The sequence below is a fragment of the Lynx rufus genome, unplaced genomic scaffold, assembly GCF_022079265.1.
Source record: "Lynx rufus isolate CCGP_SWC_20201006 ecotype Redwood Valley unplaced genomic scaffold, mLynRuf1.p SCAF_25, whole genome shotgun sequence".
Lineage (NCBI taxonomy): Eukaryota > Metazoa > Chordata > Mammalia > Carnivora > Felidae > Lynx > Lynx rufus.
Window position 1 is genome coordinate 12,041,238 of NW_025814840.1, and position 23,872 is coordinate 12,065,109.

The window sequence follows — 23,872 nt, forward strand, 5'->3', positions numbered from 1 at the left end:
CTTCTTAAAACACACAAACGACCTCTATGCTTCGGGGTGGCTGGGAAGCCCATCAGGATTGCTTTTGGGCCAGTAAGTAAGTTGTTACGAGACGAACCACCTCTGAGATCGAGTGTAGCTCCCTACTTTTGATTCCATCTGAGATGAAAAATGCAAAGAAAGGCAACACTGACAGTCGGGGTTCACCCTCCGTGCCTCACCCTCTGGGTGGGAATGGACAGGACTGCCGGTCACCCGCTTCCTTTACCTCACTTGCTAGCCTCTCATATTCTTCCATCAGCCTCTCATTCTCTTGATTCACAGCAAGAACCTTACATATCCTGTTAGCTGCTGTCTCGGCCTGTAAAACACAATAGGTAAACAGGACAGCTCTGTGACAGGGAGGCGCATGCACAGAACGGAGCGTGAGAGGGCAGGAGAGGGGATGAGGTGATGGCGTGCTGTAAACAGTGCAGATTCAAAGTTAGGGTGGAGTAAGGCTGAGGGTATGGCTCGTTTAACACTATGGATCGTTTCACACCTTTTGTTACACAGACTTACACGGCAGGCTGAATGTACTGTGGGGAGTAACGGGGAGATACCATTAGTCTAAAACAGAAGCTTCGTAAAACAGCAAGCAAGTTAGTGACAGAAATAAATGGGTCAAGGAAGCCAAATTCTCCCATCCCTGAATGTCCACCCGAGTACTCTACTGACCTCCTGACAGTGGGGTGAGAACTCTCTAAATACCATCAGCCTTTGGAAATCAAAGCAAAAAATAATTGGCTCCTGAATATATATTGGCATTGCACTGAATTAACAGAAGACCTCTTGTCCTAAAATAAATATGTGGATCTTGCTAGGTGGGATCCTTCCACAGAGCGAGATTTGTTTAACGTATATGAGAAGTGGTTGAGGTGTACGTAATTCTCGGCCATCACTTTGTGGAGGGGCACTTGGGCCAGGAGTGGCAAAGTGCCCCGAACCACGACCATGTGATGAACCAAGAAGAGCCAAGTTGCCCCCCCGGCCCCCCAACCTGTCCCAAAGCCTTGCCTCTAAAGCCCGCCATAGGGCCCATCTGCAGTTAGCATCATGTGCTGGTGACAGTCATAAAGAAATCACAGAAAACAATACTATGTTGTCACCCCAATCCATCGGTTTTCTCCAAGCAGAGACAGGTGAAGGGGCAAGAGACAGGTGCATATGGAGGTAGCTGAGGGACCATCACCCACAACGTGTGTCTTAAGAAATGTGGATTTTTCTGAGGTTTTAACCTTACTATCCTTTTGCTATTTCAATTAAGATTAGTCTTGAAGGATGTCAGAACCGATCACTGAGCAGTGAAGGCAGTCTCTAGGCAGAGGAGAATAAAGGGACACCAGCAAGGTGCTTGTCTCTCCTCAACAAATGTCCCCTTCACTGTTCAATGAACGTGGCGCCATTTTCAAGGCACCTGTTTTTTCCTAAAGCACAAATGTTTCCCACAATTTACTAATGAAATAAAAGCAGGAGCTTAGAAGGAAGGAAAGATAGGAGTGCCTGGGTGGGTCAGTCGGTTAAGCGTCTGACTTCGGCTCAGGTTGTGATCTCATGGTCCGTGGGTTCGAGCCGTGCATCAGGCTCTGTGCTGACAGCTGGGAGCCCGGAGCCTGCTTCAGATTCTGTGTCTCCCTCTCTCTCTGCCCCTCCCCCAGCTTGCACTCTGTCTCTGTCTCTCAAAATTGAATAAACGATAAAAAGAAAAATTTAAGAAAAAAAGGAGGAAAGATAAAAAAAAATTTTAAAAAACCTTCAGGAACTGTCTAAAGTTAAAGCTATTACCAAAAACAATTCCCAGTTTGGAACTTGCCATATTAGGTCATTACAAAACACTTAGAAGGATTCCAGGGTAAGATGTGAAGCATACAAATGCACGCCCAGGTAGGCGCACACGCATACACACACACACGCGCACACACACACACAACTAAAACCGATGCAGAACAGCAGCCCAGATCGACACGTGTTGAATACCTGCTCCGCGCCCGCAAACGCATGGTAGAAGCAGGAAACGTATGTCATGATAGCTCTTTCATCGGGCTTGGGAGTGTTCACAATGTCTGAAGGGAGGGAAAAAATAACACAGAGAACAAACACACACACAGATGAAGAGTAGAAACCAGGGTGAACAAAGGGAAGAACAAATTGGTTCACACTGATCCATTTTCTGTGTGTTTCTCGGGCCCACAGTGCCGGCGCTCAGGAAGGCTCTCCAGCCCCGACGTGGTTTGTGAACAGGACGACTTGGACCGGCATGGCTTTAAAACAATCCAACGGAGGGCCTTTCTTCCTCCCCTGCCCCGTGATGAGCTTGTAAAAGTACAGCTGAGGCATTAACTGGGGGGGACTGGGTGCTGCACCTCAGGGCTTGCTGTCACTTCCTAATGACGTGTGAGGCCCACGTCCGCTCATCTTTTGACCACATCGGGTCATCTGCCGCTTTCGCTCTGAGCGACGCATGTGACCTCGCAAGATGCTGTGAATCCGGGCAGCGCTCCGAGGCCCCATCTCTCCTGCCACCTTCCCACCCCACCTTTGTAACTGCTGGCTTTCTGGATCCTGTAAGGAGGATGTTCACCGGAGAGGGCATGGCTTTTAATGCCTTCTGCGCGTACTTACCTTGCCATTTACAGAAATCACCATGGGTAACAAAACATCTAAAGAGAAGGATATACACGGCTTGTACTTATTGTGACTCTTGCTACCGTTTGCATTAGCTGCCGAAATAACCAACAGGAAGAGAGAAAACAGAACCGTGTGAACACACATCCTTTCTTCCTTCACCTTGGCAACACCATTTTTTTTTTTTTTTTTTTTCTGAATTGCTTTTTACCTGTAAACTCCGTTCCGTCACTGGACAAAACGAAGTTGAAGAAAAAAAAAAAAAAAAAAAAGATACCTTGTAATTCCCTAAGGGTGAAAACCTAGTCATTGGGTTTTCAGAGGGTATTAATAGAAAGGATGCGGGGGTTGTGTAACAGTATGGAATCTTCTGGAAAACAAACACGAACAGCATACTACTGCATGGACAGAAAGGAAGTTTCAAAGAAAACTAGACTAAAAAAGACAAATGACTGCCTTCTCAGAACCAGACAGGTCTCCTTACTCAGAGGAGAGGGGGAAAGAGAAAAATGATTGGGAAAAAAAAAAAATTAAGACACAGAAGGTGAAGGGTGAGTGGTGACTCATGTTTTACATCCTCACCTTCTGTGCACCAGCAAAAGCATGATAGTAACAGGAAACATAAGTCATTATGGCTCTCTCATCGGGTCTGGCAGTGTATACTAAATCTGTGTGGAGAAAAGAAGGTTAACTACTCGGATGTTCTAGTACCCACAGGCTTTGCCAAGTGCGGCCTCAGAGAAGCCAAAGCAATGAATCTTCCCCCCGCACCCCCACACACTTATGTTGTCAAAACTTTGGCTCTAACCAAAGAAGTCGTTACTCTCTGTATACTTCTGAGAATTGCCAAAGAGAAGGACACGGCTAGTGCAGAAGACCCCTAGACTGGCAAGGAAGTCACGTCCACAGCCAGAATCAGAACTCCAGGATTCCACAGAATGCACACAACAGCACATTCCCAGAGACTCTCTACCGCGGTACGCAAGGAGGGCCCCATGGTCAACCAAGATCCACACAGAACATACGCACCCACGAATCGAAGCCTGGTGCTCACCTTAAGGAAAGGTTTGTGAGGAAAATAGGGAAACAACTTCCAGAATGTTTTAAAAGCAGGGAAGACGGGTAAGATTAGAAAAGTTTCCCCAGTGTTTGTTACAGGTAACCTGTTCACGGGAGAGAGACCCAAGTAGCCACTGGAAAATCCCCACATAGGGTCCGGAGACCAACACAAATGACAGGAAGTGAGGTCAGCAGCAGCAGGCAGGAAGGCAAGCCTTCACCAGAGGGGTGGGCGTCCTGAGAGGAGGTGGCCAGCACGTGCTGTGGCCGAAACAGGGACATGCTAATACAGTGCTGTGGTGACGAGAAGTCTGAGTGCAGGTAGCAAGGACAAAGGGTCGGTCACATAGCCCGGGACCTGTTGGGCAGTCATATCACAACATGCCCCACACTCAAGGCAGTCAAGTTCATGACGCTTCCAGAAGATTCCTGTGAGAAATTACAAAGAAAATAATATAGTATGTAAGCCTTTTTCTGAACCATTTGAAAGGAAAGGAAAAGAAAAGGAATAGACTAAGATGTGTCACAAGGGAGGAGGAAATGAAGGCGTACCAGGACATCTCACTGGCCTGGAAGGATACATAGGATGGATACACGCCCAGACCAGGACTCAGAAACGAAGGGGGAAAATCTACCGACTAAGAAGCATGTGAGCATGCCAGAGGAATAATGATGGTGACCCTGAACTCACCCTCAACTGCAGTGTATTAAGGAGGCATTAATTAGCTAAATGTCTCCTGTTTTTTCCTCCCTTTAGTATTCTAGCTATTAACTCAAGTGGGTAAACTCTGGGTAGTTATTTACTCTATGGAAAGGTCCAAGGAGATATCGCACAAATGTAAACTTGGCTTAGAGAGGACAGACAGACAAAAAGGAAAAGCAACTGTTCTCCATTGCTACTTCATTATTTTACTACTTTCTCTCTCTAAAGAGCTTTTGAAAACCGTACACAGATTCGGAGGAGTATATTCAAGTGTTAACACCCAATAATGTGGGTGTTTGATAAAATGATTAAATTAAAGGGCGCCTGGGTAGCTCAGTCGGCTGAGCATCTGACTCTTGATTTTGGCTCAGGTCATGATCTTGAGGTTCGTGAGATTGAGCCCTGTGTCAGGCTCTGCACTGAGCATGGAACCTGCTTGAGATTCTCTCTCTCTCTTCCTCTCTCTCTCTCTCTCCCCTTCCCATTCACGCACACACACACTCTTTCTCTCTAAATGAATAAACATTTCTTTAAATGCTCAAATAAGTGGGTAAAATTAGAACCCTACTTCAAAGATCACTGTTTTGAGTTGCACTGTGTCCCTCAAAAAGATATACTGAAGTCCTAACTCCCGCCCCCAGTACCTGAGAATGTGACCTTGTTTGTAAGTAGGCCTTCACTAATATACTCAAGTTAAGAGGAGGTCATGCTGGGGTAGGGAAGATCCTTAACCCAATATGACTGGTGTCCTTATAAGAAGAGGGAAAGAGATAGAGAGACAGACATGGACAGAAGGTGGTCATGTAAGGACAAAGTCAGAGGTTGGAGTGATGGATGATACCATAAGCCAAGGAATGCCTGGGGCTTCTTGAAGCTGGAAGAGGAAGGAAGAAACCTCTTCTCCAGATTTTGCAAGAAGCATGAGGCTGCCAACAGCTCGATTCCAGACTTATAGCCTACAGAACCATGAAAGAATACATTTGCGTTGTTTCAAGCCACCTAGTTTATAATTCAAAATGCAATCACCAAAAATAAGGAGGATCAGAAGATTGACAATTGCCTCTAATCAAGTTCTTTGCTTTCCCCCAACCATGTCAATTAGGGGAAGAAATGGACCATCAGGGAAGAATAGTATCAACAACAAACATAGTAATAGAAGTTCCTTGAGGGTAGGACCCTGCCTTCCACACCTCGTGATCTCCTGCAGGACCCAGCAGGGTCCTGCACACAGTGGGCGCTCGATACACGTCTGCTGAGTGAGAAGAGAATCGCAAACAAGTGAATTGAATGGATGGTCTCCACATATCTGTCCTTTCAATGGTGTGCCGTAGGTACAATGCACACAAATTCATCACATGCAGAGAGCACAGAAGTTACTGGAAACCAGTCCCCAGCATGAACGGTGCTCAGCTGAAAACTGCTGAGAAAGTGAGCTTCTTTCAGATCTAACTGAATGTAATTTAGACCCAAAATGAAACGTGGACGCTTGAGAGGCACACCGATGGCTGAACGTTCAGTATTGTGTATTTCGATCCTGTAACTTCTTCTGGCTGGAAGGATTTTTTTTTCCCTTGTGAAGTCCTGACACTTCACAAGATTTCTTTGCTAAACTTGTCTCCATTGTTAAGAGAAATAACGATGTGTTGTTACAAAAATAGAAATCACAAAGCAAATCACAAAGCAAAGCATTCTGCCTTTTCTTTGCCAAAGCTGAACCTTTTATCAAATTATTGTCACTATAGTTTTGCTACGTGGTTTTGAGCAGGGTTTTTAAAAAGAATTCAAGAGCCAGGTACAAGGAAAATTCCCTTAACCCTCCTGTGGCCAAGGACAGAAACTTCCTCGGATTCTTAAGTACTCCAGATGTAACTTGGCTATAAAGTTTTACAAACCCCCACACGTGGCCACAGCATGCACAGTCCACGGATTTTATATGAGTCGGTAAACACAATTTTCCTCTTACCTTCAGCATCCAGCATTTTGGGAATATCCAGGTGTTTCTCTGCAATTTCCATGGCCAGGTTAATATTTCCTATTGGGTCATCCTGTGTGAAACACAGCATAGCCAGTTTTTGAAAGTATCTTTTGGACAGGGGTTACGAGTAATGTTTTTTACATACCTTACTTTTCAGAGGAGACTTTCTCATGCCCACCACATACCCATGAGAGTGTAAGTAATATTCCTTCTTATCTTTTCCCAATCCCTCCAAACATTTAGAGAAAAACCAAAAATGATGTGAAAGCCACACGAGCCATGCACACTGCAAATCATAAGATGTGAGCCAAATGAACAGGCCAACTGCTTTGTAGACAGAAAAGTTGACAGATATTCTCTCATGGACCAGAAAGAACCCTGAAGACCTCCGAGCTTATTTTCAACTCTACTGATAACAACATTTAAATGATTCCAGAAGAAATCATGAAACGTACATTTTCCAGATCTGGAAGGGCATCATGGAGAATGTCTAACACCTTTGTTTTAAATGTAAGAAAGCTGAGGGGTAAAGAGGACGAAAACATGGTGGCCGGTGAAACATCTGGATCCCTAAAGAAGCAAGGGTGGCTACCCTTGAGCAAGATGGTTACCAAGATGGCTACCAAGAGCAAAAATTATGCTTCTAGGGGCACCTGGGTGGCCTAGTCGCTTAAGTGTCCTACTTCGGCTCAGGTCCTGATCTCATGGTCTGTGGGTTGGAGCTCCGTGCTGGGCTCTGTGCTGACAGCTCAGAGCCTGGAGCCTGCTTTGGATTCTTTGTCTCCCTCTCTCTCTGCCCCTCCCCTACTCATGCTCTCTGTGTCTCAAAATAAATAATCAAAATAAATAAACATTAAACAATTTGAAAAAAGTATGCTTCTGGGAAGCTAAAGACTAAAATTATGAAAATTGTGAAGAAATTTTTGTTCTTAAGATTACATTTACCTTCACAGTAAGATTGGTTAAATTATGTGTGTGTGTGTGTGTGTGTGTGTTAATTTATAACATAACAAAATAAATTTAACCAGAGGTGTATATCCGAAACAGAAAAATTTAAAGACTTATTTAACACTTCTTGTTTTGATCCACTTAAGAGATTATTAGGAACCTTAAATGGGATGGGGGTAGGTAAGATAGAAAATCAAACTGAAAAGTAGTGTTAGTCCTGGGATCGCTTGAATGAATTTTAACATCAAAGCCATTTAAACATTTTAGAAACTGCAATGGTTTACAGGAGTAGAATGAGTTCCATACGCTGAAGCGGTTTTAGAAGGGCAGCCTTCAAAAACACATTCACGAGGCTCAGCAAAGAAACCCAAGTAAGCTTCCTGGCCTCACAGAGTATACATTTCAGGCAAAACATTTTTTCCAGTAAATGTTTTAACAAAGCATATCATCATTTCATTAAAAGCAGCCTTATCACCAAGTGAGTCTTACCTGTGTATTTTATGCATCTATTTATAAAGCCAAATCGCTGAGTAAAAGTATCTTTTTGTTTTAAACACGTAAGAAAAATTTCAGTATTAAAAATAGAATAATGGGGCGCCTTGGTGGCTCAGCCATTAACCACCTGACATCAGCTCAGGTCCTGATCTCACAGTTCGTGAGTTCAAGTCATACATCGTGTAAGCCCCATTCCTCTCTCTGCCCCTCACTCACTTGCACACTCTCTCTCTTTCGCTCTCAAAAAAATTACAACAATGATTCTGCGACTCTATGAAAACTACCTCATTTATACTGTGATTGAGAGAGAGAAAATGTGGCAGTTAAGTATTTTCTTGGCTCAGCTACTGGCCATGTGACCTTGGGCAGATTTCTGAATTCCATTACTTCCTTCATCATAAAACTGGGATAATAATAGTACCTACTTCATCAGTGCATTATATTTTACTGTGCATTGTACTGAATGACTATGCATGTATATGTAACATACACAAAATAATACATATACACAATATACATATTAGTACATGTATGAATATATATGTGTGATATCTATGCATGTGCAACCTACATATTAATACATACATATGTGTATAATAAATATACCTATTTATTTATAACCGACTCTAATCTAGAGCTGTGTAACTATTAACTGCTACTGTTAATTGCTATCATTTTTCACTCACCAGACATGGCAAATTACCACAGGTCTGTGGACCATTGGTAATAAAAATCGACCACCGTAAACTGCTAATGAAACTCGTTCGATCTAGAGCAATCTCTTCATTTTGCAAACAAGATAGAGATTCACTGAAAAAAGTATACACTATCTCCAAGTCTGAAACTTTTCAAAATAACTCCAGAATAAGAGAATGTGTTTGAAAAGCTGAGGCACTCAGGCAACCTTCCGTTACGGTACAAGTAAATTTCTCAGGAGTAGCTGTCATCGGAGACAGGCTGGGAGGGAGTCAGTGAGCAGGTGACAGCTAAAAAGGTGCCAGGGGCACCTGAGTGGCTCAGTCAGTTAAGTGTCGGACTCCGGCTCAGGTCATGATCTCACGGTCCGTGACTTTAAGCCCCACATCGGGCTCTGTGCTGGTAGCCAGGAGCCTAGACCCTACTTCGGACTCTGTGTCTCCCTCTCTCTCTGCCCCTCCCCTGCTGGCGCCCTCTTTCTCTCAAAAATAAACAACCATTAGGGGCACCTAGGTGGCTCAGTCGGTTAAGCGTCCGACTTCGGCTCAGGTCATGATCTCGCGGTCCGTGAGTTCAAGCCCCGCATCGGGCTCTGTGCTGACAGCTCAGAGCCTGGAGCCTGCTTCGGATTCTGTGTCTCCCTCTCTCTGACCCTCCCCCGTTCATGCTCTGTCTCTCTGTGTCTCAAAAATAAATAAATGTTAAAAAAAATTTTTTTTTAAAACAAACAACAAAAACAACCATTAAAATAATAATAATTGCAAAAAAGTAATAAGAAGGTGGCAAAAGCCAGGACACTCTTCCCATGACCGTGCGCACCACACAGGTGAGGGCAGCATGCAGCAGAAACAGTTCCAAGCAAAACACGTGACTCAACGTGAAGGCCACGAAGCACACCAGCAACCGGAAGGAACTGGGCCGTAACCATCGCTTGGGGGAACATCTTCGGGGCAGGCAACGCCTCTAGCCCTCGATCTTCACGCGTCGTTAAGTCTAGGGCAGCAGGACTACCTACCGCCAGGTTTAGAAGGGGCCTGGCATTCTTTTCTCTGTCACAGATTCACGTTTTTAAACCACTGTTAAAGAAAGGATTCTGACGCTAATGGAAACTTAAGCGAACTGAAGCTTAAGCTTAAACAGAGAATTAAAATTTCCTCGGCTGAAGTTTCTAAAGAGAGCAAAACTGAACGACAGAAACCCTTTTCCGAGGCTACGGCTAATACCTTCTGTCAATGGCAAGATGATTATGGAGTGTCCCTTGTGTGAGAAATTAATTCTGAGTGAGAATGTCTGCAGCTCAACCCTGCAGGAAAGGTAAAGGGAATTTGAAAGGAAGGCCTAGGGAATTTGAACCCTTCTTTACCCCAAACCATAGATATTTCACTTCTCATATTTACAATCTGGGAGCGTAAAATCTCTGAGACACATCTCTAAAAACCTTCAAAGTAAATCAAGCCAAATGGACGAACATATTTTAATTTGGGCCAAAAGGCTGATGTGGCTCTGGGTCTTGTCCCATCTTCATTATTTAATATTAATAATTAATTAATCGCTAATAAAAGGATTTTCCTGGCTCCCCTTCCCATTTGCACTACGTGCAAGGCTAGCTGGGGACAGGATGCTGGTGGCAGCCTGGGTGTTCGTGTGAGTTCAGTGCTGATGTGCTCGTTTCAGGACAACATGCTGAGGGGCGGGGGGGTGGGACGCTGCATGCCAGGTCCCCAGAATGACCTTGTTAAGCTTTGAGTAGTCAATGAGGTCGGGCCGGTGTCTGTGGATGAGCGCACAGAGTCCAAGGCCGTCTTTCCAGCTGCACGATGGTCAGGAAGAACAGGAACACGTGTTAATGGAGAAAAAGCAGCAGGAAGGGTCTGCCCTGGGTCAGATGGAGCCTCGAAATTTGGGACGCATGGCCCCTAACGCCCTTCTGTCTGACTTAATGCACCAAAGGCCCCATGTACCTCCCTCCCTACCCAACCCAGTATACTGTGGTCCCTTCCTTGAACACCAGTCTTCTTTCCGGGGGGTTTCTAGGGTCCTCGGTTCTTCTTCATTTACAGCTTCGGGCCCAGGACTCTTCCCCGTCCCGCCAGCCCACTCTGGCTCTGGGCTGGGAGACCCGGCAGTGACGAGAAGGAAGACGCCCCTCTACTGTGTCTTGCTCTCCTCCCGGTTCAGTGCCCTCCACCCTAAACCCCTCCTCCCTCTCTCCTCCAAGTCTCCCATGTGGATCCAAGTGCCAGGGTCTACCCAAGAAACACACACGAGGACGTCTACCCCGAAATGTCCACGACATACTTCTCTCCAAGATTCTTAGTATACTTGAAAAGTCACCATGAGCTCCCAGGTACTCCCATGTCTTTCCCCATAAGGCTCTTTACATGTTTTTAAAAAGGCAAAGACAAGCGAGCACCTGAGGGACTTAGCAAGGAGGGCCTGGGCTTCCGGTCTGTTTCCCCACAGACACCTGCGCTAACCGTTCTTCAGACGACCTAGGGCGGTGAGCCTCCCAGCGATGACCAGGGGTTCACGGAGGGCTGGGAGCTGGAGTTCTGTTCCTCCAGGGAAGGAAGGGGAGGCAGGGCAGGAGGGAAGCCCCAGGGGCAACACAGCTGAAGTGCCTGGGCCAATCTTGGGCCCAAGGAGGAAAGCAAGAAGGTCAATGAGAAGCCAGTCTGGAACTGGTTGACTTTTATGCTGGCAGAAGGTCTCAGCCCTTGGTGGCTCCTCATGCCCTCCAGACTGCGTGCTACAGGGACAGGAAGTCCTCTTTCCCACCTCTGCCCCTCAAGGCTCCGTGCCTGACACTTGGTAGACACTCTACTGATACTTGTCTCCCCAGAAGAACCTCCCCGATTTTCCCCTGTGGCTCATCCTCACCGTTCATTTCTCTGATTACCCACAGTGGCTGGGGACTCGTTTATATTCATAGGTAACCCACGGTATAAAGGGCGACAATACAGACAGCTCGTCTACCCACAGATAGCAATGACAGAAGACCTGCATGAGGTAGAATACTGAAGCACATGACAAAACCGTGCTCTCGAATGGCATTTAGCTTTCATTTCTCCAGGTTCCTGTCATTCTGCAAATGTGAGTGTTCTACTTCTCTCGAATCCCAGCATACGAAGTTGGCCGATGAAGCGTCTTTCCCCATCGTACACAGGGAGGCATCGGTGTGCAGACGATCCATTGTGGGAACACGCATTTTGCCTCCGTGGCCTTCTCACCGAGAAGCCCCGCCTTCCACCTCCTCCCAACACCAGGTGAAGGCAACGGTGAGGTGCAGTCCTACACCCCCAAACTGTGAAGCCCCATTCAGGTGCTGCAAGGTATTCACTTATCAATACCAAGCTGTTCTACCAGCACCTCAAACCTTAATCAGACACCCCCCCCCCATCCCCAGAGAGATCTTAAGCATTAGAGATTCTATGGCCTCCGTTCCTCTACATACATAAAACATGGCTCAGACAGGAGCAGGAAGACACCAGTATAAGGAACCACTGTCCTCCCTGCCATCTAAGGATCCCAGTAAGAATGTAAGAACCCAGGGCCCTGGCTGCTTACCTGGTGTGGAAGTTCTGAATGTTCACATTTCTATAAGGAGCGGTTTTCCTTTGACACCAAAGCAGGAGACCTTCTTTGGCAGAGGTTTCTGTAATGACAGCCAGGAAAAAGTGTCCGCGTGGAAATACTCACTACTTAATGCACCCAACTCCCAGTCACTTTCTAAAAGGAGACGTCCTGTGGGGGGGGGGGGGGGCAACCATCAAACACATCCTCTCTTCCTGTGGTCTCTGTAGAAGGGCGGGAGCCAGAACCCTGTGCCCAGGGACTGCCTTGTGATGACACTTAAGAGACTTGCAGAGGAGGGGCACCTGGGTGGCTCAGTCAGTCAAGCATCTGACTCTTGATTTTTGGCTCAAGTCATGATCTCACGGTTCATGAGTTCTAGCCCTGCGTTGGACTCCATGCTGACAGCGTGGGGCCTGCTTGGGATTCTCTCTCCCTCTCTGCCCCTCCCTCATTCCCTCTCTCAAAATAAATACAATAAACTTTAAACAATAAAAAGAGAGACCTGAAAAGGACAATGCAGGAGCAACTGCAAGTTATGATACCAGAAGTATCAAACAACCAGACTTCAGGGATTTGGGCAATTTACCATTTTTAAAGGAAACTTTAAAATCTGTGTGTAGTTTATGACTTCATTAACCTGTCATTCAATTCACTTACCATTTGGAATCCTGGGTAAGTGGAATTCACTAGAGGCCACAGTGTCTCAGATTTACTCCCTTACCCAGTGATTGTTCTGATACTGTAAGGCTTTCATTAGTGCATTTCAGGTTTGGCCACCTGAGTTCTGACCAAGTGGAAACAACAACACCCCCCTGTGGTAGCCATGAAGTTGGGCGGCTCCGATGTCCTGCTGCTGGGAGCACAGGGCAGCTCACAGAGGTCCCAGGTGGCACTCTGAATCCACCCCTCACTCCCCAGAGGCCATACTTCCTCAGCTGCTCCAGCCAAAGACTGAGCGAGGGAGGGGCCCTAGAACTGGGCCATCCTGTGCATGTGGGGCTCCTCTAAGAGCAACTGAGGCATAGGGGCTCCCCGCCAGCCTGTGAACAGACCTAAGGACCACATTGCAGGTAAGACTCTTCTCCCCCAAGCCTTCCCTTCCCTTCTCCAGCATGGGTGTTGGCCAAGCGCACTGGCCATTTCCTGTTCTTCACAGGCATTCCCCTCCACCGCCCCCCCCCCAAATCTCCTGCATGTCTGTTCTGGACTGAATGTTTCTATCCCCCTAAAATTCTGATGTTAAAGCCCTGACCTTATTTAGATAGGGAGACTTTGGGAGGCAATTAGGGTTGGATAAGGTCATGAGGGTGGGGCTCCCATGATGGGATTAGCACCCTTATAAGAAGAGATACAGGACATAGCAAGACAGTGGTCATCTACAAGCCAAAATGAAGGTCCTTATCAAAAACTGACCACAGTGGCACCCTGATCTTGGACTTCTAGCCTCTACAACCATGAGAAAATAAATTCCTGCTGTTCAAGCCACTCAGTCTATGGTGTTTTTGGGCAGACTAAGACAGCATCTAATACCCACCTGACACTTGCTTCTTGGAGAACCCAAAGTTACATATATCCAAACGGTTCCTCAAACCTGCTCCTAAAATCTAGGACTCTGTCTGTATTTAAGTGTTACCAGTTTAGAAAACCCCTGTAAACACATGGACTCTTGACTAACACTGGAACTTGGCCTCCCATTTCAGTTAGAGCTTGAAGTTTATTTTTTTTTTAATATCAAAATAAGTATTCCGTAATTATTTATTTAAATTATCCACTCTAGTTCTGACTTCCTTTTGACCTATAACCCAGTTTAAATAAACACATTCCCAAAATTTCATGTGCTATGGAATAACTTGAATGATTCCTGTTCACATCTCTTCTCTAGAAAATTCTTGTTTGGAAAAGCAACTGAGGGGCGCCTGGGTGGCTCAGTCGGTTGAGCGGCCGACTTCGGCTCAGGTCATGATCTCACGGTCCATGAGTTCGAGCCCCGCGTCGGGCTCTGTGCTGACATCTCAGAGCCTGGAGCCTGTTTCAGATTCTGTGTCTCCCTGTCTCTGACCCTTCCCCTTTCATGCTCTGTCTCTCTCTGTCTCAAAAATAAATAAACGTTAAAAAAAAAAATTAAAAAAAAAAAGGAAAAGCAACTGAAAGTTCTAAGACCTCATTCAAATATTAATTGGTACAGATGCTGAAGGATGAAACTCCCTATCTAGTGGTCCTGGCCAATAGAACTAATAAGAAAAAGTACGCCAGGAGGAAATAATGTACTGTACATTACAAAGTTTAAATGAAACAGGCTAGCAAGGCAAACAGATGAATAAAATCTCACAACTGCTACGGAAATTTAAATTTGCCAGTCACTGGGTGGCTTAGTCGGTTAAGTATCCTACTTCAGCTCAGGTCATGATCTCACAGCTCAGAGACTGGAGCCTGCTTCGGATTCTGTGTCTCCGTCTCTCTCGTTGCCCCTCCCCTGCTCATGTGCCGTCTCTCTCTCAAAAACAAACAAACATTTAAAAAGTAAAAGAAAATAAAAATAAATAAAAATAGGGGCACCTGGGTGGCTCAGTCAGTTAAGTGTCCGACTCTTGATTTCAGCTCAGGTCATAATCTCCTAGTTAGATGAAGTCCCACACTGGGCTCTGCACTGAGCATGGAGGCTGCTTGGGACTCTCTCTCTCTCTATTCTTCCCCTGCTCACACTCTCTCTTTCTCTCTCAAAATAAGTAAACATTTTTAAAATAGTAAAACCATAAAATTCGTATTTGTTCTTTAAGGTGGGTTTAACTGTTTAAATATTTATATCTGGAAGTACATAAAATTGGTAAAGTTATTACGAGTTACCGCCTCTTAATACAGTGAGAACTTTTAAGAAGCATTTTGTTATTTTCGCCAGAATGAAAGAAATGCGCTTGAATAAAAGTACATTTATGGAAGTTTTCAAATTCAGGCTGTTTATTAATTCAAGCTGGCTGTCATTTCTGAGCCTGAATTATTGAGATTTTAATACATCATACCTTACTTGGATTTTTAGATGACACAAGTGGGGCTTCAGTGCCAGACGGGAATAACCTAAGTGGGTAAGAAACTCCTTAAGGGTAAATACCATAGGCTTCATGCCATCTGGTCCAGCAGTAGATAAATTAGTGGTTTTTTAGTGTTTGTTGGTTGATTAGCAACTGACGTCATCTGAAAAACCAGCATCAACGGGGACTCCATCCTGGGCAGAATTATAAACAACGCCCCCCTCACCATGCAGGTACCTGGTTACCTGTCAGGCGACAAATGACAGGATGCTGACTGGCTGGACAATTCACACCGCCTTATTTAAATATGTTCTGCGGCTATACATTTTGTGATGTGAAGCCTAAACAGGCCAACTTCTAATTTTGAGAATGTCAATTTGACACTTTTCAACAGTGCTGAATTCATCAAAATATTTAGGAGTACAGTGGGCGTAAAAGACTAAAGATTTTCATCTTCGGTGGAACGCCAAGGATTACGATTCTATTATAGTGACAGAACAGTTGTTGGGCCGAAAGATACAATAACAATAGAGATTTTGTTAACAGAAAGACAGAAAGAGGGACAGAAAGACAGAAACAGACAGTGAAAGGAGGAAGGGAGGGAAGGAGGGAGGGTGAATGAATGAACTCAGATTTCAACTGTTTTTTTGCACCTGAAAAAAAGTGTTTCAGCTTTAAGTCTTAACAGCACTGCTCTAGTTGTGAACCTACTAGTATAATAAGCAAATTAGAAGCTCAAAAAAATGCTCATTTTAAAGAGCGACTTCTGTTCTGAACACGTGCTCATCTTTTCCCCAAATGACTCCACCCCCGTGAATGAAACAGTATTGCTGGGGTCTTTTCCCACACAAATATAAAACCTGTGAAAACCCAACTCCCATATCTTTCCTTAAATCATGTAAATGGCACTTCCAGCTTAAAAGCCCTATTCAAATTTGACTTTATGAACTCAATTTACACAACCACTCCAAGTATCTCATTACCATCAGATCTTCAACCATATCTCTTACCTTCAACTGAAATATCCTGAATAGCAAAGCGAAGAATGATGGTCCAGATCATACCCAGCGTCATTTTCACGTTGCCATCCACAATTTCTTTAGGTGAGAAAACACAACAACAAATTAGTGTCGTGATAACATAACCGGTGCATAAACTTCTCCTATAACTTGTACGTTTCCCCTAAGCTTTGACTTCCGAGCTATCGGAAACTACATCCACACGCAGAAAGACCAGTTGATGTTTTTGTAAGTGTGGCAGCGTGTCTAGTTATAAATACGGTATTCATAACCAAATGTCTCTAGATTAAATGAATTCTGAGTTAATCATAAGCACAAATCTTGCGAATGCATAATCACCAAAAACAACCCAAGAGTTTCCAAAGTGTAAAGACTAGATGGGCTAGGGTTCTAAGTCATCAGATACACAGAACACAGGCTGTTCTTGAGACCCCGATCCTTCCAGTGGTCCCCAGGTGGCAGGTTCACAGGATTCAGTTGTGTAAACTAAGAAGCAGGGGAGTCTCAGCTCCTACCAAACTCTCCAGGGTTCCCAATATCCCAGAGAATGAAGAGGTCACTTTCCTCCTATTCATTAGTTCTTTTTCAGAGTGACTGGGAAGGTTAAGGTCTTTCTCATGCCGATAATCGGTTTGAAGAAGACAGCATTATATTTGACTCTCGTCTTTACGGATAACCTCGGAGCCTGGTCTCCCATTCATGCTACCTTTTATTCTCATCTCTAGACACCAGAGCCTACCAGAGAGCCTGACGTGAAGCAGACACAAGCAACAGAAGGGAGGGAGGGAAGAATTCATCCGGCAGCAGGCACACCTGCCCCCCACTGTGAGATCAGTGTGGCAGCCAAGGTTATTCTTCTCACACCTCATTTACCTTCAGCCCCGATGGACACCAGTTTCACGCCTTTGCTGGCTATGTAATCCAAGGCTTTGTTGACATTAGCAATTTTGTGGAATCGCATTTTTCCTCGGTCAGGTTTCGGCAGCCTTTCCCCTGTCAGATGAAAAAAGAAGAGCGTAGGCACAGAGAAACTAATTCCTTGACGTGGAACCAAGATGCCAACATTCAGAGTCGGTGCTTCCTTAAATGGAAAGCACGGTATCTGACTATTTCTGATGGGTCTCTGGCTTCTGTAAATCACAGTGTAGAGGAACACGGACCAAAAAAACTTTCAAGACCAATGGACTGATGTGGAGCCATATGCTTTTCAGATCTGCCGGGAGACTCCAGTTTGGTCCACATACGAGCCAACTTACAAAGGAGAACGGAGAAAAGCTGGTTGGTATCCTGGGAGTGTCTGGAGCCGCCGACTAGCTATCAGAGGAAGTCACGAGAGCCTAGTCCAAATCACCGCGGTGGCTGCCAGGGCTGAGACGCCTGATTATGAAGATATATGGATCGGGGCAGACTTGCCATCGCCCTCCCAGTCACACTTCTTCAAGGGTGATCCCTCCTCTCATCCAAACTCTAATCCAGCCAACTGAAATTCAGGGCAAAACACAACCCCTCTGGGATTTGAGCTCATGTTTTCCGAGTTACGCCAACACATACACCGGCTGGCTGCATGAACGACAACATTTGGGAGATGCGCTAGCTGGGCTAAGAGTAGAGAGGGCAGCTTGGTGGGTAGTCACATAAACGTCACTTTTTTTCTTTTATTTTGTTTCGAGGTGGGCGGTACAAACATGATTTTAATTAGTCAGTTTTAAGCAGAATTTACTCCTTATTCAGGGCAGAAAAAGAAGTCCAGGCAGACTGCTCTTTGGAAAGGTTTTCTTTGCTAATAATACCATGTTCTTGCCCAGCCAGGTTCAAAGGGAATTTCGGATACAGTCATCTCTAACTAGACGCATATCTAGTGCTCACACGCGGACGCACGGGATTTGGGTAGGACGGCTATGCGATATCCAGGACCAACCTGAGATGACTTCCAAGAGCAGCATGAGTTTAAGGCCATTCCTGAAGTCCTCCTCGATGTTCTCAATCTGGGTGCCAGCTTTCCTTAGGTGGGAATTACACCAGGCCGTGAAGGTCTGCAACGAGAACCAGACACTGCTGGGCACAGACCCATCAGCGGTCAGCCCCCCTCCGTGCAGACAACACTTGACATCGTATGCACTCTGGGGAGTCTAAGAGGCTGGAACTCCTCTGGGGAGAATTTGGTGGAAAGAACGACTTGAAAGACTAAAGTAAGATTTTGTTAGTTTCCCCTTTAGGGACAAAAGAAAATCATTTATTTGATATGCCCGCCTGAGGAATTTGTGCCTTCTGTTTAAAACGGTACCACGTCCAGGGCCGCCAGGGTGGCTCAGGTGGTTAAGCATCCGACTTCGGCTCAGGTCATGATCTCACGGTTGGTCAGTTCGAGCCCTGTGTCGGGCTCTGTGCTGACAGCTCAGAGCCTGGAGCCTGCTTCGGATTCTGTGTCTCCCTCTCTCTCCCTCTCTCTGCCTCTTCCCTGCTCGCTCTGTCTCTTTCTCAAAAATAAACATTAAAAAAACAAACAAACAGGTACCATGTTCAGGGGCATTGGGGTGGCTCAGGAGGATGAGCATTCGACTCTTAACCTCAGCTCAGATCATGATCTCACATTTTATGGGATCGAACCCTGTGTCTGGCTCTACACTGACAGCATGGAACCTGCCTGGGATTTTCTCTCTCTGTCTCTGCCCCTCTCCCACTTGTGCTCTTTCTCTCAAAATAAATGGACTTTAAAAAAAGGTACCATGTTCACACCTATGCCTTCCGAAAACCTCTTACTTTGTAGGAAATACAGACTACATTAGAGTGTGCTTATTCCCTGCATACAACAAAAATAAGCTTGCTTGCAGAACGGATGAATAAATAGTGTTTCAGGAATGTTCATAATGTCTTGCTTTAGAGCAGAGGGTGGGCGGTATTGTGTCGCAGAAAGGAGAAGAGAGGAGGGGACCCCTAACCACTAATTACCTACATCTAGCTTATCCTGAATGCACAACAATGTTAAGCCAGTAACTAAATTAATTAAACAGATTTGCAGTAGAGTCAGTCATTAAAAATAATGATAACAGTAATAGTAACAATAACTTCCTACCGGCTGGCATATTTCAGGCCCTGAGCTAGACCCTGCATCTCAAAAGACCATTAGATACAGCCTAGTCGGGTTAACAAATTACAAAGACAATCTTCAGTGGAAAGATGGACTATATATGAAGTGACATCCAAAGTCATTCTGTTTATTTTTCAAGCCGCATTTAACTTGGCTTCCACTTGCGCACGATTTCCTGCCAAAACCATTTTAGAAGTGCTTCTGGCAGCTGCTGGCTAAGAATGCAAACTGTCCCCTTGTCTCACAACAGCTGTGGGGCTCAAGAACAAAATGCCCGGCACGTTACTCTGTGGGGAGACACGCAGATAGGGTCTGTGTTCTAGATGACAAAATGAATACCTAAAAAACAAACAGCTTTCGTGCAACGCCACAAAAAGACAGTTTCCATAAAAATGATTTTCCTGAGTAATAAAGAAGATTTAAAAACCTGATTGTCACTTTTTTCAACAAATATGTGATGGCGTTAAGTTCAAGGGCAAAAATGTAGGCGTCTTCTTGGACTTAGAAGAATTCATTTTACTCGGAGAGCCTACAGTAATAATTAGGTCTCCCAAAACACATCTGAACTTTAGTCAGCTTTAAACAGAAGAACAACTTGAAACCACATACTCTAGATCTATCCCCAGTCGATGGGGGCAGCCACTAGCCATGTGTAGCTATTTAAGCGTAAATTAATAAAAATTAAAGGAAATCAAAATTTTAGTTCCTCAGTTGCACAAGCCACTTCTCTTTTCCTTATTTTTTAAAACAGAATTTATTGTCACGTTAGCTAACATACAGTGTATACAGTGTGCTCTTGGTTACTAATCTTTGACAAAGCAGGAAAGAGTATCCAACAGAAAAAAGACCATCTCTTTAGCAAACGGTGCTGGGAGAACTGGACAGCAACAGGCAGAAGAATGAAACTAGACCACTTTCTTACATCACAGACAAAAATAAACCCAAGATGGATGAAAGACCTAAATGTGAGACAGGAAGCCATCAAAGCCCTAGAGGGGAAAACAGGCAAATATCTCTGAGACCTCAGCCACAGCAACTTCTTGCTGGGCACAGCCACTTTTCAAGTGCTCAAAAGCCACATGTGGCTGGCGGCTACTGAGCTGGATGGTGCCCATACGGAACATTTCCAGCATCATGGAAAGCTCTATGGGACAGAGTTACTCTAGATAACCCAACTTTGGTGTTTGAAACTAAGATTGTTACAAACAGTCCATCATTTATTTATTTCAATATTAGTTTATCTATTTACTTTTTTTTTTTACACTTGATCTTAGCCAAAAGGCTGAGAAGCGATTTATTTTTTATTTTAAGTTTATTTATTTTTGAGAGAGAGAGAGAGGGAGAGATACAGAGCATGAGTTGGGGGAGGGGCAGAGAGAGAGGGAGACAGAATCCGAAGCAGGCTCAGAGCCTGATGCAGGACGCAAACTCACAAACCATGAGATCATGACTTGAGCCCAAGTCGGACACTTAACCAACTGAGCCACCCTGGCACCCCTATCTATTTACTTTTTGAATAGGTAATGAATTTCCTTGGTTCAAACTTCACGTAGGGGCACCTGGGTGGCTCAGTCGGTCAAGCATCCAACTTTGGCTCAGGTCATGATCTCACGGTTCATGGGTTCAAGCCCCGCATCGGGCTCTGTGCTGTCTGTGCAGAGCCTGCCTGGGATTTTCCCTCTCCCTCTCCTTCTCTGCCCCTCCCTCACTTGCGCATGTGCACTCGCTCTCTCTCTTTCAAAATAAATTTAAAAAACTTAAAAAAAATTCAAGTGGTACAAAAGGGTATGAAGTGAAAAGCATCCCTTTCTTCCTACTCCCAACCACCCAGCTTTCTTCCCCAGAGGGAACACACACATTCGTTTGTGTATCTCCTCAATGATCTTTGACAGATATAGAGACAGATACACACATCGTTTTTTGTCCTTTTAATACAAATCAGAGTATACGCATTGTTCTGTACCTGGATTTTTTTTTTACCCACTTAAAAAATATAACCTAGGGGTCATTCTGCATCAGTACAGATCATTCCTTTTCATGGCTGCGTAGTATTTCCCTGTAGTGCATATACCATACTTTATGTAACTAGCTCCCTGTGGATGGACAGTTAAGCTGTTTCCAGTTATCCTTCAGTAAAACACATCCCAGGCCCCATTTTCAGCAAGAAAAACTACTTTAAACATGGTTTTGGTTTTGTTTTGTTTTTTTAACTCACAATACTGAGATTAATCATATATCTAACCTGTTGGGACAGGCACAAGAAAACAGGCCATGATTTTTTTTAATATAATATTTTGTCAAATTGGCTAACATACAGTGTATACAGTGTGCTCTTGGTTTTGGGGGTAGATTCCCGTGATTCATTGCTTAATACAGCACCTAGTGCTCCTCCCAGCAAGTGCCCTCCTCAATCCTCATCACCCATTTTCCCTTTTCCCCACACCCCCATCAACCCTCAGTCTGATCTCTGTATTTAAAAGTCTCTTATGGTTTGCCTCCCTCTCTGTTTGACACTATTTTTCCCCTTTCCTTCTCCTATGGTCTTCAGTTAAGTTTCTCAAATTCCACATATGAGTGAAAACATACGACATCTGTCTTTCTCTGACTGACTTACTTCACTTAGCATAATACCCTCCAGTTCCATATCTATGTTGTTGCAAATGGCAGGATTTCATTCTTTCTCATTGCCAAATAGTAGTCCATTGTACATATAAACCACATCTTCCTTATCCATTCATCCATCGATGGACATTTGGGCTCTTTCCATGATTTGGCTATTGTTGAAAGTGCTACTATAAACAGTGGGGTACATGTGCCCCTATGCATCAGCACTCCTCTATCCTTTGGATAAATTCCTAGTAGTGCTATTGCTGGGTCGTAGGGTAGATCTGTTTTTAATTTTTTGAGGAACCTCCACACTATTTTCCACAGCGGCTGCACCAGTTTGCATTCCCACCAAGAGTACAAGAGGGTTCCCGTTTCTCCACATCCTTGCCAGCATCTACAGTCTCCTGATTTGTTCATTTTAGCCACTCTGACCAATGTGAGGTGGTATCTCAGTGTGGCTTTGATTTGTATTTCCCTGATGAGGAGTGACATTGAGCATCTTTTCATGTGTCTGTTGTAGGTCATGATTTTTAAAAATTGAATTGACAGGCAAAAAATATCATGACCTAAAATATTTATAGAGTTCTTTTTGTTCAGATTCAACTTAAAATGAGCAACTACTGCTGGTGAAAATTACCTTATCCTGTTACCACATGATTTAAGTCCTTTCATAATAAAAGTATCAGAAACACTCCCGAACAGAACCCCAAAGCTGCTCATGAAATCCGTGCAAGCTTCCTGACCCCGCTATGCAACACCGTGGAGGTCTGTTTGATCCTACCTTTTTATAGGTATACATAACAGGGAAGGTAATTTCCCAGAGGTAATTATTCCTTTGTGCAAATCCAGAGAATGAATCTAATCGAAAAGGTCAATTTATTTAGTTAAGTCTAATGAAGGGTCCCTATCTTTAATGAGCATTCCAAGGAGCCAATAAAGGTGGTAACTAACCAATTGGAATGTGAAGAAAGGACCCCAACAGCTCTGAGATAATAGCTTGCAAAGAGGCCAGTGCACTCTGAAAAGGAATTTTAAGCTTTGTTAGAACATTTCATTTTCATTCTATTTACAGTTTTAATTACCACGGTCTATAGAGACTGTTCTTCATGCGTTTCCAATCGTCCTCGGTTTCTCGGAAAAGCCTGCTAATTATGGGGGAGACAGAGCAACAACAGCCAGAGCAAACCTCCATACATGTTACCCGAAGGCTTCTTTGTGGCTTGTCTTGCTGGCTGATAGCAACGCACATCTTTAAAGTCTGTGGGAACTAAATCTTGGAGGACTAGCGTGGAATGAGGGTAGGTCCACACGGTTTTTGAGGCAGGCTCCTTGGGTCAAACCAGACTACCAAGCCAGATGTCCTTTCGTACGAAAAATGATGCTCTATGAACTAGACAGAGTCCAACAAGGAAACAGGCCACAGTCTCCACAGGTCACAGCTCAACCCAGAAACTGCTCAGTCACAGGTGAGGTTCTCCAACCTCCTCTCCTGCTTCCTCTACCTCCCTCCTGGAGAACAGCTCATTCCCCACGCCTCTACACCTAGCAATAAGTACCAATGCTTTCTGCAGCTCAAAGACAGGCATGTGGAAAAAAAAACTTTCAGGGCCATCCAAAGATAACCAGACAGGAAACCACAGAACCATCTACAGATGTTCCTGACTTACGATGGTCCGACTTCTAATTTTTGACTTCCTATCGGCATAAAAGCCATTCACATTCAGTAGAAACCATACTTGGAATTTTGGATCTGTAGCTTTTCCCAGGCTTGTGCTATGTGGTAGGGTCCTCTCTTGTGACGCTGGTCAGGGACAGCAGCTCCTTGCCAGCCACAGGACCACGAGGGTAAACAACTGATACACTTACCAACATTCTGCACCCATATACATGGATGGCCCTTCTGTCACTCACTTCTGGTACGGTATTCAACTACATGACAGTCAACACTCTGTTATAAAACAGGCGTGGTGTTAGAAGCTCTTGCTCAACCGCAGGCTAACAGAAGTGTTCTGAGCACGCTGAAAGTCAGCTGGGCTG

The 23,872-nt window shown here is 44.7% G+C and overlaps 1 protein-coding gene across 1 annotated transcript in view; it reads right to left on the minus strand.

Annotated features, from left to right (window-relative positions):
• Positions 1-23,872, minus strand: part of ACTN2 (actinin alpha 2) — a 73,824-nt gene that overhangs the window by 26,175 nt on the left and 23,777 nt on the right. The window contains exons 2-9 of the mRNA XM_047088685.1: positions 18,059-18,173; positions 17,014-17,133; positions 16,132-16,218; positions 12,087-12,174; positions 10,251-10,329; positions 6,369-6,450; positions 1,996-2,081; positions 248-340 (exon numbers count right to left, since the gene is read on the minus strand). Of these exons, the coding sequence (XP_046944641.1) occupies positions 248-340; positions 1,996-2,081; positions 6,369-6,450; positions 10,251-10,329; positions 12,087-12,174; positions 16,132-16,218; positions 17,014-17,133; positions 18,059-18,173 (750 nt within the window). The remainder of the gene's footprint in view (positions 1-247; positions 341-1,995; positions 2,082-6,368; positions 6,451-10,250; positions 10,330-12,086; positions 12,175-16,131; positions 16,219-17,013; positions 17,134-18,058; positions 18,174-23,872) is intronic.